Raw genomic sequence first — 20,634 nt, 5'->3', positions numbered from 1 at the left:
CCTGTAACTCCGGAACAGGAAGTCATATCCAAATAAAATCCAGGAACTTTGTATGGGACCATGAGATCTTTGATTTGAATCTAAGTTTGTGAAAATCGGTTCAGCCTTCTCGGAGAAAAGTGAGTGACATTATTTTCACAATTTTGGTATATATCACCCTGTAGCTCCGGAACCGGAAGTCGGATCCAAATGAAATTCAGGAACTTTGTATGGGACCATGAGACCTTTAATTTGAATCTAAAATTGTGAAAATCGGTTCAGCCTTCTCGGAGAAAAGTGAGTGACATTATTCTCACAATTTTGGTATATATCACCCTGCAACTCGGAACCGGAAGTCGGATCCAAATGAAATGCAGGAACTTTGTATGGGGCTATGAGACCTTTCATTTGAATCTAAGTTTGTAAAAATCGGTTGAGCCATCTCCGAGAAAAGTGAGTGACAATATTTGTCACACACACACACACACACACACACACACACACACTCACACACAGACATTTGCTCAGTTCGTCGAGCTGAGTCGAATGGTATATGACATTCGGCCTTCCGGGCCTCGGTTCGAAAGTCGGTTTTTGCTGTAATTGTATAGCCTTTCTATATGAGAAAGGCAAAAAGACCTTACATTTTTATTAACGTTTGCAAAAATTGGTTCAGCGGTTTTCGAGAAAATCGAGTGCACTTTTGACGTGAATACGTCTTACTTTACTGGACGTCGTCGTAAGGACTTACCACCAACAACAGCAAAAAAAAACAGATTGATCTGCGTGGTACAAAGCCGTAAACTCTCTGGTCGCGGTGTCTCTGGATTCGGGAAAAAAATTCTGGATCGGGATCTGTAACAAAATTCTAAACTTAATTTTAGGTATGGAATCTCGTTTCAGGCTGGTTCAGAAACTAGAACCATGACACTGGAACTGAGTCCTAGTTCTTGGTCCCAGAACTGGTGTCTTGACTTTATTTCGGAACTGAATTTAGTATCTTAATTTATGTTTAAAATTGCAATCTAGGCCTCTGATTTAGGGTTTCAACTGGAACAAAATGCATGATATGAATATTATATCGGAAATTAACTGTTAGATCTGAACTCCGGACCAGAATTTAGATGGATGTAAACTAATTGGCACGTTCCCCTAGTTAATTGGAGATCTGTGTCTTTTCGTGGCTTCTCATCATATAAAGGGAAGTAGAAAAGGAACATGGAACATAAAGGGAAGCATAAAAGTAACATCCAACCCCCGAGAAGATTTAGAGATTTTACAAAAGTGACACCATTCTGCATTCCTGAAAGAATGCAGAACGATTCGCAATATGTATGAGTAGGAATAAATTCGGCACCCCATACGGTATGCCAAACAATCTGCTAAAACTTTTAGGGTAGAAATAGAACGGGATTCATTCACTCCAGGAAGAACGATGAACTCTACCGACTATAGGTCCTTACCATATTTGGTGAAAAACGATAAAATATCCTTCAATCTCAACTCACCATACACAAATTCAATCAAGTATGGAGAACCAAAAACCCGGATACGTAGTTGCGTCAATGCGGGACAGTTACATAACAGATGATATGAAGAACCGTAATCGCACTTAGACAAATCACAAAAATAATACTCAGTACGCTGAATAGTAACCATGTGATGGTCGATGGTTTGCAATGTCCAGTCAGAGCTCTAACCAGAATCCTGCTTGGAAAAATGCAGTGGAAATTTTAACATTTTCAGATTCAAGTTTGCAAGCCGTGCCAGTAGTTGGCATGTTTGGATGTAGCCCTAGAATGAATCCTGTGCTTTATCCAACTAGTTGACAGTGATAAAGCTCGATCTTTCATTCGTGGTACCAGCTCTAGCCAACTCGTCCGAGATAGTTGATGACTGACAATTTGCAACGGTGGGTTAAATCCCAGCTGCATCATCCATCTTTTGAGGTTTCGTCTCGTAGGATGAAGATGCAAAAGTTACATCTCAACAAGCCTTACCAAAAGAATTTTGCTTTGCAGAAACAACGAACGATCCGTAATCGTCTGTGTTCAAGAGAGATAAGAAAGATTATGTAGGATAACAAACTTTGCTTGGCAGCGTGATGAATTAACACTATAAACAACTAAGTATTGTATGAGAGCAAATAAACAGAAATGAACATACTATTGATGGCTTTAGCTCCACTGGAATTCATATAATATGAAGAATATGAAGTCATCGCTGGGTGGAGACCGGTTATGCGGCAAATATGCCGAAAAATAGACATATTTTTTGTCAAGGCCTTCAATTAGTCAGTCTTACTGTGACACGAAGTTTTGAGCTCCGCAAGGGAAAAGCCCACAATTTTTCCATTTAGGACTGCCTTTTTAGGCTCTTGTAGTCATTCAGTCATCGGCACGGAAATACACCTTGACTTGCGAGCTCCCGTTTTAGTGGCCTTTTACGACATGGGACAGGAAACCATCGGATCAATTCATCGTATTGAAATAATACTGCCGGATGCCACATGGCTTATCTGTTTGGTGGACTTATACCACCGGGACAGGTGGACCGTAGTATTATTCTTAGCCATTTGAGAACCGCTACCGACGGCTATCTAGGCTGCTCAGAAAGAGATCAGTTTCCAATGGTGGCCGAGCAGCCGTGTAGGCTTTTTATTTTTTGGCTACGGTAATAAATTCAGTTTTTGTTTCCCGGTACTTTGTAGTCGCCCGGTACTTTGTAGTAGCTTCAAATCGCACTCAAACCTTTTTTGTGTACGGGATACTTACCGCATAGAAATCGCATAGCTTTAATATATCTCATAAAATACCACCAAACTAAGGAATATGTTTTTTTATTCTGTCAGATGTATACAAACTTTATGAATCGACGAGAGCTGGTATTATCCCGGATTTTTTTTGAAAAAAAGTCGACAGGGATTTTTTCTAAGATCTCCGAAATCAATTTTTTTCTTAGAAATGTATGAAACATCGAGAACATTTTGAACGTCCTAAAGAATCGGCATAACTTCGAAAATCCACATTGAAAACATCACATTGGTTCGAAAAATTGTATGAAAATAAAACAGCATAACTTGAAAAATTCGCATAAAAATGTAGCATAAGAAAAAAACCCCATACAATTAGATTTGAGTGCACCAGAAACTCTAGTCGTTTGCATTTGAATTATTCCCGACGCATACAGGTTCTATACAAATTTCCTGAATTTTGTTTGGATATGACTTCCGGTTCCGGAGATATGGGGAAAAATATTTAAAAACCGAAAAATATGTATATTAACTTTTCTCGGAGATGACTGAATCGATTTCCACAAAATCAAATTCGAACGAATGGTCTTATGATCGTATAAAAGTTCCTGAATTTCATCTCTATCCAACTTCCGGTTCCGATATTACAGGGTAATTAGTATAAAAATTTCGATTTTAAATTAATTACTCACTTTACAAAACACCTTTACAAAACTTGTGAATTTCATTTGAATCCGACTTCCGATTCCGAAATTATAGTGTAAAGTGTGTTAAAAATGTTTCTGTCGTCACACAAAGAGGCGAAACAAAAATCGCAAAAAAAAATCTGAATCGGCCTCAAAACTACTCCAATCAGTAGTCATTATACGTTGACGGTCAAACGAATCAATCAGAATTCAGTTTTTATAATGCACACCAACCATAAATAAGCACTATCAATGAATAGCCGTGTATTTTGTCAAAGTCGGCCTTAATTCAGTTCAGTTGGTTACCGGGGTATAAACAATACGGTAATCGAAATAACAAACCGTTCAAAGTTCAGTGTAGAATTAGTTCTTTTTTTTTACTTATCGTCATTCAAAGGTTATGCAGTAGTGTTCAACTTGGCTGAAATTAAACAATTAATAGAACAATGTAAACCGAATTCACAGCCTATTTTATCGTACAGTGCATATGAAGAAATGTTTTATATATTGGGGGTTGTTACGGTTTACAGAAAAAAAAAGTTTCCATGTGTTTTGTTTATCCATACAAATAATTTTAGTCCAGGACTCAGTGAATTCCGATGACTCATTTCGTATACAGAGAAATTCGTGTTTTGAGGTGACCGTTCCATTGACCAGCCCCGTCTAAATGAAATGTGTCCATCAAATGGATTTAAACATTATAGAAAGACTTTCGATCCCTTGCAATCAGCAAGCAATCGACGCATGTTTAGCAAAGCCTTGGTATTACATTCCTGTAGTGGAATTTGACCTTCTGTTTCAACAGACTTCGCAGCCGATTCAGAGTGTACAGAACCAGTGCATGGCTGGTGCTACGATTCTACTGACACTACGAATCCTTCCAGGTCGGGGCTTAAACATACAACAACTGGTTTCTAAGACCATTGCCTAATGCATTGAACCGCCAACCCGGGACAGCCGACGCGTATTTAGTTCATGTTTTCCAATTATGAAAAATTAACATTTTCTAATCTACCAATACTCGAGTTTGCATTCAATGTTCCATTTCTTACCGTATCGAAATTTTTCCAAACCTTCAGTCTGCTTAACCAGCCAATTACACCCTTGAAATATAGTATGATATTGCACACTTCTGAATATTTTTTCTATAGAATTATTTTGTTATACCAGTTACTCTTGCTTGATGTATTTTGCATTATACGTCAATGTATGTAAGGATGGTGTGAAAAATGTTAATTTGTGAATCATAAGGAATGCTGCAAGCGGTTTTCATGAAAATATAGTTGACAATTTAAAGTCACATTATGGATTTAAATACACTTTAGCAATAAGACGTCAAAGCGAAACACTTGACCTATGTTAAAGATTTTCAATAATTAACGCGACAAACATACATACATATAAGGAGTGTATCGAGAATAAGCTATCCACATACATTTGTGTTGTACGCATGTATTTGTGATGGTTTTTTGTGCTCATATCACAGCATGCTGTGCGTTTGGCTGTCAGCTTTCGTTTGTTTACTTGTTTGTGCGATTGAAATTCTGCTTTTTCAAAATGTCGCGTATTGAAAAGGAAATGAAAATTAAGGTTCTGGACACATGGCTAAGTAGAAGGGTATTACTGTGCGAAAATTGGCGAAGCGGTTTGGAATTCATCATGCCAGTGTTAAAACCATCATTAATAAGTTTGGAGAACACTATTCTTTGGATGAGCTACCAGGAAGAGGCAGAAAACCCGGTTCTTCCAACCCGAAACTGGACTAGAAAGTGGTATCTCTAATCATGAAGAACAAATCAACGTGATTTGGCCAAAAAAGCAGGAACGAGAATGGGGATGATTCAGTGTATCAAGAGGCGAAATGACCTGAACACCTACAAGAAGTAGAAAATCTCGAAACAAAGTGTAGAACAGAAGAAGCGAGCAGCAACAAGGGCCCGGAAATTGTATTCGCGTCTTTTGCAGTGTCCAGATGCATGCGTTTTGATGGACGATGAGACTTATGTAAAGGAGGACTCAAAACCCTTCCAGGTCCACAATACTTTATTGTCGTCGTTGGGGAGGATGTGAGCGAGGCGGACAGGTCGATTCAAGTGGAGAAATTCGGTCGAGAGGTACTGGTATGGCAAGCAATATGTTCCTGTGATTTGAAGTCAACTATTTTTTACACTACCGGAACTATAAATGCAGAAATCTATCGATCTGAATGTCTCCAGAAGAGATTGCTACCTTTATATAAGAAGCATAGTACACCTCCACTGTTTTGGCCGGATTTAGCGTCGGCTCACTATGCCAAAACCACTTCAATTGGATTGTGGAAAAGGGTATAAATTTCGTTGAGAAAAATATCAGTCCACCAAATTGCCATCAGACCCATCGAACGTTATTGGCCAATCATGAAGAAGGATTTCAAGAAGACTGGTAAGGCAGCTGGGAACATGCAGGAGTTTAAAAAAAATTGGGGTCAAGCGTCCAAAAAATGCGATGCAACACTTGTCCGGAACTTGATGAAGAGCGTTCGATCAAATGTTCGAAAATTCGTGAAGGAATAATTTGGATTTCATCCGGTTTTCATTATGCTCAAGTTTAACCTCGTACAATAAAGGGTCAATTTTTAGTTTGAATCAAATATCGTCTTTTATCATAATTTGAATGAAAGAATTGTGGATAGCTTATTTTCGATACACTCTTTATACAAACCAATTCGCACCCTCTCATTCGCAGAAGGCGATAGCCCCCAGTCGAGGACGTTCTATTGACCAAGTGTCATAATAGACACACGGGGAGGCATGGGATAGAAACTTGAGAGCATTAAGTTATCTCACCTTTTGACGATCATCGAAAAAGCTGTCACATGTATTAAAAAACAGTTTTTTGTTGGGCTGTAAAAAAAGGTTACTAACCTTTTTTGTCATCGAAGTGTTACTGTGATGACCTTCGTTAATCGCAAAAAATATTCATAATAATACATAATATTTTTTTTTGGCATGAATCGTCGAGATCCGATGTTTTCTCGAGAAAAAAATTAATCATTTGATATTTAGCATAAAAAAATCCACGTTTGTTTTAGATTTTTTTCGATTTCGAAAGTTTTCTTTTAATTGAAAAACAGAAATTTCAACAAATTTTCCAAATTAGTAGATTGAAGTGCATAATCAATTTTCAACCAACTTGGCTCTATTTGCAATTCCATCTGATGATTTTTTTTTCAAATCGGTGAATCGCGGATACATTGCGGTCGAATTCTCGATAACACGTGTGTTCTTAAAATGGCATGCATACTCATGAATTTTATCGAGCCCAGATCAATACTTGATTGGTGACAGTACCAACCGTACATTTTTTAAAAAAAAGCATAGATTCTGCGTTGATAGTGTTCATGTGGGCAACGTAGCCATCCGGAAGTTCTCTTCCTTGTACTCGACATCTCTTGTATTTCGTGCTATATTCTATATAGAATGCAATTTTTATGTAATTGATTGACAATGACAAAACTCCATTAATTATTTGCATGTGTTTTCTTTGTTGCATCTTTGGCCTAGTAGTACATTTCCGTTTTCACTAACACACTAATTCATGCATACGTCCCGAAAACTAATACCCATTAACTGGCAGCTAATGTTTAATTCTTTTAATTTCCCCACTTTCAGCATGGAAAGCTTCTGGGTGCAGACCGCCATCGGGGCGATCAAGATCATCGCCATGGTCTACGACATCATCACTATGCCGATCTACTTAATCCTTCAGCGACCCTGGAAGCGGAGAGCGCTAGCCAAACGGATCAAGGTATGCAGATTTGCACCTGACAATTACGTAACAGTTACGGTTCCCACCAATCACTCACTGTCCGATTATCTGATAAAAGATTTTCGGTAATCTGTCAACGGTGGTGGTGGCAAGATAGGAAGCTGATTATTTTTGCCCGTGGGGATTTCCTAGAGCGGTAAGCTGCTCCCGCCAAACGATAAATCCGTACCAGCTCGGGCTATAAATTAAAATGTAATTACACACGCGTTTCCTTTTTGGTATGCGATTTCGATGGCGGGAGCGAACTTAGTGATAGGAGAATTTTCTTCGTTTGGAATTCACTTCCAAACTAAATATCTTTAAATTTATTTGTTGGGATTCAAAAATAAAGAGAAACAAACAACGTGATGTGATGTGACGGCCACGCTCATCCGCATCGGTTTTCTACGCCCCCGCCTTTGCCTGAAACTGCTCACGTGTACGTGCTTCGTGTCGTATTAAATCGTTCGCGTGTCCGACGGCATAGCTCTTGAAACGTGTTTGCGTTCCATTCGGATGAACTATCGGCAAGGCCCAACCTATACTAAAGGTTTGCTATGAGATTTGTAACCGTTCAATAGGGAAGCCATTTGTGGGATCCGTCTGTGGTACCTAAGATTGTTATGCTGTCTTTCGGAAGCGACAGGAAAATTTCAACTTCTGTACTGTATTCAAATTTCCCAGCAGAGTTACAGCATCCTTTAAATGAGGGTTAATTGCTTTTATTGCTAACCAGTGAGCTGCATAGAGTGGCTTTAACGAACGTGCTGTTGGACCGTATAATTATTTTCCAACGGTTTCACTAGGCAGATGAGAAACGTTATGAATAAGATGTAAATTGGACATACGACACATGAACACGTGTAGCGACAAGCAATTCGACAGCTATAAATAATCCAAGGTCCTCTATTCGAAGTGCAGAGCTTTTTCTTCGGGAAGCTAACATAGCGAAAGTTTTGCGGTACACAATTCACGGAAAAGTAGAACATACATACAACCGAAACTATGTTAAATGTAATTCGTCGCCTGGGGCTTGCATGAGCGAGTAAAATATCTTTTATTCATAGCTCATTACTTTAAGTATATTTATGAATGTGCTGCACGATCCGAAAGTCTGTTGTAACTAAGTTCATCCCAACGCTTTTTCTAGGTTTAGGTTAATCGATTTTTGAAGACCATTTCGTTGAATCGTTGAATTCCCATTGGTATGTATTTGCATAAACCCCATTTCGTTTAAAACTGAATTTAGGATACTGTTACTAGTATCTTAGAACCCTTTCTAACAACTTTTTTCGCTCATTTTTATACTTGTCCTGGCGAGCTGTTGTCTTTCCTCAGATGCAGCAGACTAACACAAATTGTTTTTCATTTTTCACTATTATTAGTACCCAAAGGGGAAAACAGATTGCGAAAGAACTGACGAAAATAAATAGCAGAAATGGAAATTTGCGAAAGAAATACTGCAGATACAGAAGCGGGAACAAAGGGTGAATTGAAAATTGGGGTTTCGTAGTAAGAAGTGTTCAACAGGGGCATAACTACGAATTGGAAACATGGAGATCTGGTTTTATATCGAAAAAAAAAATCATGCAAATTGAATTAATCATTCCTTAATTTGAAATCCTGAACAATATTGGTATATGATCAAATTTTTTTTTCAATCTGAATCAAAGTCAGTTCACCACAAATGTGACATTGATCTGCTAGAATCAGATAAACTGTAGACGTTACATGCATTTATAAGGCAAAACAAGAAAACCGCGCAGCTTCGGAAATCCACGTAAAAAAACCTCAGTGTACACCGATTTCTCTGCTGCGTTCGTCAAAATCAATCATCACATAACGATCTCCAAGTGAAGTAGACTGGGATTTAAGGTGAAAGGTAGCGTCATAAAATGCGCGCAAAATTTTATCCGCTTCAGTTGAACGAACCGTCGCACAAAGCATAACAAGAAAAAACGACACATAGAAAGCAGAATTTTGTTCAGTGATTGAGCGCAGTGGGCTTACTTCTCGTTATGTTGGCTTGTAAAAATAACTGGACGTAATGGATTTTTGAATCTTTCAAACTTCGAATATATGCTAATTCAATCGTTATTGTTACTCTTACACTAGAGCTATGAATCATGAGTAATTATGAATGACTAACATGAGGTTATATGTATATGTATTGACCAACTTGCTAACCATATATATGCCTGAGTTTAGTAGCAAGCATGGATTCTTCTTCAAAAGAACGATTGAAGACAAGAGAACATTCAAGTATTTTCGATATCCCAGGCCACATTGTTTGTATTAGTTATATATCAGTTATAGTTATATGTTCAAATATCCTACATGAACGATAATACTTGGCTTGTATTCATTTCATTCAGTAGCCTGTCAAGGTTGAAGTTTTAGTTTTGCTATAAAAATTGCTACAATCTAAGATTATACCTATTATATGATATTACACAGCCAAGCATTGTTGCTTCAGCAACATCAAAGCGTTGAACTCAACAGAGCTAGACATTTTTAGCATCATAAATGACAGTTACTTAGAAAATAAACGATTTCTTACAATACCCATTTTATTGTATTCAACTCGTTTTTATTTCAACACAAAACCCAATGATGCATAAATTCGCGTCATTATTTGATATGTAATTTTTGCTCACGATATAATGCCACCGAGTCTACCGTGCATTTCTCACACCACCTCAATACGAAACAGCAGCGCGCATGCAATAAAAAAAATGAGGAATGCGGATTCTTTGTGTAATTCTGCAACAAACACTACTTTTCAGTTCTAAAACCATCCCCGTGGAACGAAACAGTAACCGTTTATACATTTCAAAATTCTAAGAATACTTAGTTGTGATAAATTTGATTTTGAAAACTGAAGTTTTTGGTTTTGCAATGACTAAGCGGAAACATATATTGGAGAAGCCAAATGAAAGAAAAACTAACAGAAAAGATGAATTTTTGGAAAAAGATACGCTCAGAGACAGGACTCGAACCTGCGTTCTTATGCATTCCGTGCATACGCGCTACCATTTCGCCACTCTGAATCTTATTTTAGTCACTCTAAAACGCCAGACAGACATACGAACGTACATCGAACATGGTCTACATCCTGGCCGTCGCCCGACCGATACCTTCTATCCAAACATCTTCTCTGTCCATCAAACACTAGTCCTCTCGCTTTATACCTATTTCTCCGATCAAGCAAAAATCGTTAAGTTTTTGGTTTTTCGAAAATCGGTCTAGTTTTTGAATAATGGATCAAAAACGCGATTCGCGCATTCCGCTACATTTCACCTTAACGGATAATTTTTAATTGGCTTCGATCATATCTAACTAGTCGTGAAATAATAGTGAAAATATGAGACTGTAAAACCTCACCATTTGCTTTTACCTCTGGAATTCACCTTGCACCGTTTATATTTTTATTGTATTTCAACGATCCAAATTTTTCGTTCAAGTGTATGAAACTATCGTTCGCCGATATAATGAAATCTGTAGCTGACTCAGAGTTTTTATAAAAACAATTGTATAATTCAGCTAATTGGTGTAACATCAACAGAATTGTTTTAAATGCCTCTAAATGCTCTGTCATCTCTTTTAGCTGGACTTTTAGGACCTGGGTGTTCTTCTGGATTCCAAGTTAAATTTTAAGGAGCACATAGAGTTTACTGTCTCTAAAGCCTCTAAGCTATTAGGTTGTATTTTCTGTGCTACTAAAAAACTCTCGGATGTACATTGCTTGAAAGCTCTGTATTGCGCTTCATTTCGCTCAACTCACGAATATGCTGCTGTTATCTGGTCATCTTATTACCAAAACGATATCCAACGCATTGAAGTGATTCAACGCAAATTTGTCCGATTAGCTCTCCGACGTCTTCCATGGAGATATCCTTTATACTTACCGAGTTACCATGAACGCTGCAAACTGATTAGTCTCGATTTATTATCGGCACGTCGCGATGTTTGTAAGGCTAGTTTTGTGGCAGACCTACTTCAGTCGATTGCTCTGAGCTATTGCACTATATTCAAGGAAATGTATCATTTGGATGATTGTAATCTATTCATGCAAAAGATGAGGAGGTTTTATGTCTGCTAGAGAGCAAATTTGACAGAAACTAACTCCAGTGGGCTTTTCTCTGCTCCAATTAAAAGCATAAAAGATGAGGAGCAAAAGAAAGACATTCAGAGTAAAATCCGACAACAAGAGAAGGCGCTGTCTCAGAAAACAAAAGCTAAACAGGAGGCGATAAATAATTGAAACTGAAATTATAAATATTAAATCAGATCATCCTGATGTAGTCTACTTTAAAATTCTTCTAATCGAGAAGGTAAAGCTTGTCGAGCAAGAAGATCTTGAAACAAAAAAAAATTCTTAAGTTTACGTTTCGTCTTCGACTCATCAGTGCGTCAGCAGATTATGCTGACGCAAACCCCCGGATCAACATAATCCGCTAGGCAGACATAAAGTTAATGCTATTCGCAAGACACTTTTTTTATTACACAAAGGAGTGCAACGTCTAAACTGACGCACAGTGGTTCGAATCAATAAAAACGTGGACAAAAATCAGTAGCTGCCAAACCGTTCTTTTAATGCATATAGTTGCTTTGAAGAAATTATTTACAAATATATACCGCGTAATTTGATCATATCACTAATTGTTCATGGCCTACTTTGACAAAAAATGTAACCATAACTTTTTTATCTGAAGAGATAGAAATTTTTTTTCTTCTACAAAGTTTTAGAACTATTAAAAATAATTAACTTTGTCAAATATACCAAAAGTCTAAGTCGCACCGTTTCGGATATACAAAGCATTTTTATGGCAACCCCCTTAAAATCAGTTTTTTGTTCATAAATTGTTTCGAGTTATTTTGTTATGCATACTTTGTTTGGAATAATTTTAGAATTTATAAAATCGCATATTTTTGTTGAAGATAGTGCATAGGTTTGTTCTTTCTTGGCAAAGTTATGCAACATTTTACCTTTTTTTTACCTAGGATAAAACCTTGCACCGAAGCGAAATATGCAACTTTATGCAGCTGATTTTTACAAAATTTGTAGGAAAAGATGTGCCCAATATCATAAAAAAAAATCTAAGTGGAACTCGGTGCAACTTTTTTTAGGTCTTTTCAAAGTTAGTTTTAATTACTGAATTATGGCAACCCCCTTAAAACTAGTTTTCTAGTCATAACTTGTTTCGTGTTATTTTTTTATGCATACTTCGTTTGGAATAATTGTAGAAAATATAGAATTTCATAATTTTGTAGAAGCTTAGTTTATTCTTTTCTGGAAAATTTATGCATAATTTTACCTTTTTTTTACCTAGGAAACCTTGTGCCGAAGCGAAATATGCAACTTAATGCAGCAAACTTTAATAATACTTATAGGAGAACATGTACCTTATCCAATTTATTTTCCAATGAGTATATCTTGAGTACTCTTCGTGTGACTCATTTTCACTATGGTCATGCTGAAACCATGAATGATTAAGAAACAGAGGGCGCACAGTGGTCCAAAACTAGAAAAAGACGGTCACAAGTCTGTACAGACTTTCACTGATTTTTAAGAGCTAATGTGTCTTCGAAGAAATTTTACAAAATTATATAACGCTTCTTTTGAAAGTAGCACCTTAATTTTTGTTAAGCACCGATTTCGAAAAAAAAAATAATTTTGTTTTTGACGAACATTTTTTTTTCTATCTCATTTCAAAGAAAAAAACATTTCAAGTATTTTTTCTGAAGATATGAATAATGTATAAAAAATATTTTTTGAGATATTCGCTTTATTTTAAAAACAGCTTATTTTTGGATTTACCTACGTAGAACTTATCTCTATTACCTAAGTATCTACTACAAAGTTAGCATTCAAATGAGTAACTTTTCCCAATACTTTTCACAACCTAATCAATCAACTAGGTAGTTAATGTTACCTAATAAATCATTACAATATGTCACTTAGTCGCATTGCATTCGATCAATCAGTATCAGTCACGCTATCGTCCGAGTTTTCCGTATCGCTAATTTCTTGTTTTGTTGTAAGTTCTAGCATATCAATTGCTTCCAGTGACAATTTCTTTCCAGTTTTGATAGGTTAGTAATAAATATTCGAAATCAGTGGGTCAGACGCTACTAGGAGTCTACAAAAAACATCTGTCATCGTTTTTTCACGGCTGTTTTTCCTCGTGCCCAAGATTGGATTTTTTTATTTGTTTATTAATTTTTAACTTTTTTCATTCAATAAACTATAAAGGTTGTTTTATGGAATCGCTTATTTGAAACCTGAGAAAAAACCGTACATTTCATGCCTTGGACGAATTTTCGTATCTTTGTTATATTTTACAGGCTGTTGAAAAAAGGCTTTGTGTGAAATACCCCATGGATTATTACTATACATGCTATGCACGTATGCAAATATATGAAAGATATTTCTATCCTATTTCCGACTACCAGTCTGGACGCGCGTAAACACGCATAAACAAGTTCATGCTTGCACGCGCAACTTAAGCAAATTGTTGCGATTTTTATTTTGTTATTTTTTACAATTGACAATATTAGAATAAATCTAAGTGGAACTAGATGCAATTTTAAGCCTTTTCAAATTTAGTTTTAATTATTGAAAATCCGAAAAATTATCAAAACTTCAACACATATTAAAAAAATGGAAAAATGTTTTCTAGACAAAATATGATAAAGTATTGTTAAAGTACAAACCTTTACGAAGAGATTTCATGTTTAAACGTGTAAATAAATTGAGTTATCGCGAAGCAACACGATTTTTAAGACGAGATGTTGATCGGGCGACGCTCACTGCAAAAGTGAGTTACAGAAATAACAGACGCGTGACGCCCTCTGTTTCTTAACCATTCATGGTTTCAGCATAACCATAGTGAAAATGAGTCACACGAAGAGTACTCAAGATCAGTGCGGTAAAATTTCATTTTCAATCGAATAATATAAGATGAAAATGAAATTTATGGCCGCTAACAGTCAGCATTTCCCTACTAATTCATTTGACTTTTGCTGCTATTTTCAAGTGAAGCTCCCGGAATTAATCGTCAGTTGATTAATCGTACCTAGTCATTTGAAGTTTTGCTTGCTCAGCTTCGAGTGCCAAGTAGTCTACCTGCTTCAATGCCTTCGCTCTTGGTAGTAAGCAAATTCGAACGAATAGAATTATAAATGGAATACAGTATTAAAAATGAAAACTAAAGCAGGAAACAATTAATTTATGTGTATTCTGTGATTGATATTTCAGCTATCTGGTTTGTCTTTCATCTATTATCTTGAACCAATTCGAATGTTTACATAAACCTCATTTGAAGGCCGCTCTCACACTATTGAAAGAGATATTTTGTCATTTCAAGAGATCAACTGACGGTGGTTAAACTGAGCCTCGATTGAAGAGAAACGAGTGATGAATTGAATGCTGCCCGTTCGGGCCGTCAGCAAACATTGTGTGTGTCAGAGAGTGAAGTTTACTGCATTAGAGAGATTGTCAATGTGTTCCACATTCAGTTTCAATTGAATTGAATGAAGTTTTACAGCACTGCTCAAGATATACTCATTGGAAAATAAATTGGATAAGGTACATGTTCTCCTATAAGTATTATAAAAGTCTGCTGCATTAAGTTGCATATTTCGCTTCGGCACAAGGTTTTCTAGGTGAAAAAGGTAAAATTATGCAAAAATTTTCCAGAAAAGAATAAACTTATGCATTGGCTTCTACAAAATTATGAAATTCTATATTTTCTACAATTATTCCAAACGAAGTATGCATAAAAAATAACACGAAACAAGTTATGACTAGAAAACTAGTTTTAAGGGGGTTGCCATAATTCAGTAATTAAAACTAACTTTGAAAAGACCTAAAAAAAAAGTTCCACCGAGTTCCACTTAGATTTTTTTTTATGATATTGGGCACATCTTTTCCTACAAATTTTGTAAAAATCAGCTGCATAAAGTTGCATATTTCGCTTCGGTGCAAGGTTTTATCCTAGGTAAAAAAAAGGTAAAATGTTGCATAACTTTGCCAAGAAAGAACAAACCTATGCACTATCTTCAACAAAAATATGCGATTTTATAAATTCTAAAATTATTCCAAACAAAGTATGCATAACAAAATAACTCGAAACAATTTATGAATAAAAAACTGATTTTAAGGGGGTTGCCATAAAAATGCTTTGTATATCCGAAACGGTGCGACTTAGACTTTTGGTATATTTGACAAAGTTAATTATTTTTAATAGTTCTAAAACTTTGTAGAAGAAAAAAAATTTCTATCTCTTCAGATAAAAAAGTTATGGTTACATTTTTTGTCAAAGTAGGCCATGAACAATTAATGATATGATCAAATTACGCGGTATATATTTGTAAATAATTTCTTCAAAGCAACTATATGCATTAAAAGAACGGTTTGGCAGCTACTGATTTTTGTCCACGTTTTTATTGATTCGAACCACTGTGTGACGTCTCGAACGAAACAAGTTTCGGCTTACTGGCCGTACAGATTGTGGTAATTTGAAGGGGAAAAAGCTTGATGAGTCGAAGACGAAACGTAAACTTAAGAAAATGGTTATGTGCACCTAGCATAAATTTGGGGGTAAAAACAAGCTTTTTCCCCTTCAAATTACAAAAAAAAAAAAATTGTTTTCGCTGAAATCTGTTTAACTTCTTTCAAATCACACAATTGTGGACAATTTTATTTTCGCTTTTACATTTCCCGTACATTAGAGAGTATATATTAACTAAGGACATCGAAAAAGATGGAGAATTGAAAAGATAACGTTTTGATGAGGTTTCTCAAATTGACGTGTTGTATGCGGACTTATTTATTTTGTTTATATGACAAACTTATGCAGATTTTTAGATTATTTTCAAGTTCTGCGGAAAGTAACACCTGCTTAAAAATAATGGTGTAAACGCTTTGCTCGATTATCGCGCGTTTTAGTTTGCAACTTTGCGCGGATTTCGCGCGTTTTAGTTTTCGACTTCGCGCGGATTTCGCGCGTTTAGATTTCGAAATTTTTTTCGTAACAACCCTGAAATTAGTTGGGCTGTATGGAAATAAAACCGGCTAATAATCAGCATGAAGAACTTGTATATTCTGATTACTTCACGACAGATGCTTGGCACTTAGAATCCTATTAGAAAAAAATAGATCGATATCTTGTGCGTTTTTGCAGCTATCATTTGATGCTTATCAACGCATTGAAATCGTAAATATGCTGTTTTTTTTTAAATGGCATGATGTACCTATAAATAAATTAATGATGTACCTATAAATACATTAGAAAAAAGTTGGTGTTTTAGAAGAACCAGTCGTGACAGCCAGACGGTTTCATTAAATCTTAGATATATTACATCTAAGGATTTTAAATTAAATTTTATTACATGAAAATTAAAAATTTTTGGTTTGATGGGACATTGTTAATAATTAGTTTTATGGTTTCCATCACAATTAGAGCATAACAATTCATCTGAGGTTATCGTTCATTGAACAGAAGTCCTTACAAACGAACTTCTACAATTAAAACAGCGTATGTCCATATGACAATTTGTTGTACCATGGCCGAAGCACTGGTAATGACGATATTATGTTAGGTTCGCTGTACCATCATGCCGTTTATAAATTTTCCGCCAAACTGAAAATTCCCCTTTCACCTCCGTACAGAGTGGCAAGCGTCCGTTTTTGGGATTGTTGTTTCTTTTTGATTTATTTTCAATCATATGTATACCTAAAAAAAATAAAAACAGTCATGTGCGCTCGGAAGAAATTGGTTACGTGTAACCAAAACCCCTAGATGGCTAGAAAAAGGCTGTATGCTTTTCTTATATGCACATGTAATAATGAATATTTCCTTCTATACATCGAGATACCCGAAGAGTACTTCAAATTATAATGATCATTTTTGGACATCGGATATCTGTTTAAAGTTTGAATTAAAGAATATGTAAAACAAACTAAACAGAGGCGATTTGAGCTTATTCCAAAACCGGGAATTTTCATCTAAAAAAACCGGGATAAAACCGGAAAATTGATATCGGCTATTCACTTGCCGGTCACCCTGTTAGGTGGTAGAATATAGAACTAATGAATCGAAGTCAGTTTGAGTAATTAGTTCACTACAAATGTTACATTAATCTGCTAAAACCAGGTCAATTGCAGGATAATTTCTTATAGAAGATGCACTAGTTGGGCTATTTGGTAATAAAACTGGTTAGAAACCAGCGGAGAGTTGAATATGAGGAACTCGTACTTTCTGGTCGTTTTTTTTCTGGTTATTCCAGGAAAGATATCTAGCGTTTAGAACCCCTTTAAGAAAAACGACGGGTGGGTAATGTCAGAGACAACTGGATGACGTGAATACGAATAAAACTATGAGTTTATGAATTCAAAACTCAAAGTTCATTCGAATATTAGAAAAAAAAGATTTTTAGGAGATTTATAAAAACTGATCGGATTCGTCAACTCAAGAAGTTGTAGTGTATTATTATGAATTGCTAAATTTTGACTTCTCGTATTGTCTTTGAGAACTATCATGTATCCGAGTATTAAAGAGTTTTTAAAGACTTACATAGATGTATAGGTCGACCACAACAAGTATGATATTCAGTATTCACATCTCTTGCTTATGAACCAAATGAGTAGCACACAGCTCATGCCAAAGATATCGATTAGTAATGAACAATTTCAATTATACGAGCATTTTGGTTATAAATTGAATGACTAAATTGACCGTCTTGAACAGCATGAACAAATATGTCTCCCCCAGTTAGTCAGTTAAAAATACTCAAGGTTCAAAACCATCCATAGTTAGTGCCTGTTTCACTAGCGAACAAAACGTGTCGTAAGCCCAATGCACTCAATCACTGAAAAATATTTCGTATTTCCGTGTGTCGGTTTTGCACGATACGCTTTGTGGGATGATTCGTTGTTTGGAATTTTGCGCGCACTGAATTTTATCCTAATGCTCGTTCATACCAAACATTTTAGAAGGTTTCAGTTTTGAGTTATTTAGAGTTATACTACTTAAAATTTTTCCTAAATTGCTGAACATAATTCCGATGGTATGAAGAAAATATTACATTGCTACCTTAAATACAACCTGCGACATTCACGAAATAGACTGCCCTGCACTCCTGACTGAAATTTTTATGTTGAGATGAGACTTTGATTTTTTTTGTCGGGCGTGACTATTCTTCTGAGGGTATCGTTCATTGAATAAACGTGATAGCAAACGAATTGACACAATGTAAACAGAGGCAATTTGATCCCATTCTAAAAACTGGTAATTTTTATCTCGCAAACTGAAAAAAACGGGGAATCGAAATCGGCATTTTACTTGCCACCCTAAGCTTATTAAGTTATTAATTAAGTTCGAAAATCAAATGGCGGTTATTCCGGCTCCGGACAGTGGCGTCTCGTCCTTATGTGCACCTCGTGCTTTGCACAATCGGTAAAAATTGAAGGAATTAACTGTATTCTCTCTATTTATTTGATGAAAACAGATCAATATGCACAAATTAACCCTAAGATGCTTGCGTTTGCTTGTCAATGACAGCCAAACGATCTTTTCATATCGCATTGCTGTAGTCAATACGTGACGCTCTGAACCCGAACTTATGCACTGAAATTGCGTGTATTTACACACATCTCATATACATCCAACATGAAATTTCAAGTATCTCTTGTCGCAGTGTTAGTGTCTTTTCCGTGAACATGAGTTACAGCATAGATTCAAGAAAAGAAAGAATTACTCACAAATACGTATATGTGATGTGACGTGACGTGATGTGACATTCATTATACATGATTTATAGTGTTGTGAGATACATAGTGAATTTGTATAGTGACGTGATATACTTATAACAGAATTAAATGGTAATATTAAATAATTTATCCTTGTAAAATCATTCTGTTCAAACACTCAAACGAAAAGTTAATGAAGAATTACTCAGCTCAGTTCTGAGATTTGTTGTTCTCTCTGTCACGTTTGACTCTGTGAGAATTTGTATGCATACCTTCAGGAGAGGCTTCAGTAGCTTATGTTTATGGTAGTTGAAAACAAATTGTTGTTTCAGTTGTAACGTCGAAGCGATTTTTGATGAAGTTTTTCTTCTATTGTATAGATTATTAATTTATATTATTATTGACAAAAATGAGCTTTTAAAAACTCCCATTCAAAAGTATATCGTTATTCCATTGTATTGAGAAACACAGTCGAGTAGCCCTTCCTCGATCTTTAGTTTTCACTTAAAACGAACTGTTACATCATATGTCATACCACATAATCAGTGCACAACCCGTATGTTTTGTCACGAGACGCCACTGGTTCCGGAGATATAATGGTACAAGTGACATAAGCGACAACACACGTTGTTTTTTACCGCTCAATTTTCTCAGTGTTGGTTCAATCGTATTTAACAAGTCTAGGCTCTCATTTGAAACTTACTATTGATATATAGACCAAGCTCGAAGATCGAATGGCTGGCACTTCTGGTTCCGAACATATAATGGTATAAGTGACGTAAACGAATAATCGCACATATCTTCAACGGCTGAATTCTCTCGAAGATGACTCAACAAATCTCGATAAACATAGACTTATTTGAAGGCTAACAATGTTAATCAAATTTGGAAAGGTTGTGACGAACATTTCCGGTTGGAAAAATATTATGTTATAAAGGGTGATTTTTTAAGAGCTTGAGAACTTTTTTAAACAATAAAACGCATAAAATTTGCAAAATCTCATCGGTTCTTTATTTTAAACGTTAGATTGGTACATGACATTTACTTTTTGAAAATAATTTCATTTAAATGTTGACCGCGGCTGCGTCTTAGGTGGTCCATTCGGAAAATCCGCTTTTTTATCGACAAATTTTGTTCAGCGATGAGGCTCATTTCTGGTTGAATGGCTACGTAAATAAGCAAAATTGCCGCATTTGGAGTGAAGAGCAACCAGAAGCCGTTCAAGAACTGCCCATGCATCCCGAAAAATGCACTGTTTGGTGTGGTTTGTACGCTGGTGGAATCATTGGACCGTATTTTTTCAAAGATGCTGTTGGACGCAACGTTACAGTGAATGGCGATCGCTATCGTTCGATGCTAACAAACTTTTTGTTGCCAAAAATGGAAGAACTGAACTTGGTTGACATGTGGTTTCAACAAGATGGCGCTACATGCCACACAGCTCGCGATTCTATGGCCATTTTGAGGGAAAACTTCGGAGAACAATTCATCTCAAGAAATGGACCGGTAAGTTGGCCACCAAGATCATGCGATTTGACGCCTTTAGACTATTTTTTGTGGGGCTACGTCAAGTCTAAAGTCTACAGAAATAAGCCAGTAACTATTCCAGCTTTGGAAGACAACATTTCCGAAGAAATTCGGGCTATTCCGGCCGAAATGCTCGAAAAAGTTGCCCA

The 20,634-nt window shown here is 36.1% G+C and overlaps 1 protein-coding gene across 8 annotated transcripts in view; it reads left to right on the top strand.

Annotated features, from left to right (window-relative positions):
- Positions 1 to 20,634, top strand: part of LOC131432430 (long-chain-fatty-acid--CoA ligase 4) — an 89,017-nt gene that overhangs the window by 56,568 nt on the left and 11,815 nt on the right. For all 8 annotated transcript variants that reach the window (XM_058598692.1, XM_058598693.1, XM_058598694.1 and 5 more), the window contains one exon: positions 7,068 to 7,203. In XM_058598692.1, coding sequence (XP_058454675.1) covers positions 7,068 to 7,203 — 136 coding nt within the window. The remainder of the gene's footprint in view (positions 1 to 7,067; positions 7,204 to 20,634) is intronic.

Source organism: Malaya genurostris, chromosome 2 (assembly GCF_030247185.1).
Source record: "Malaya genurostris strain Urasoe2022 chromosome 2, Malgen_1.1, whole genome shotgun sequence".
NCBI lineage: Eukaryota > Metazoa > Arthropoda > Insecta > Diptera > Culicidae > Malaya > Malaya genurostris.
Note: the sequence above shows the minus strand (reverse complement) of the source record. Positions and strands in the feature narration are given on the sequence as shown.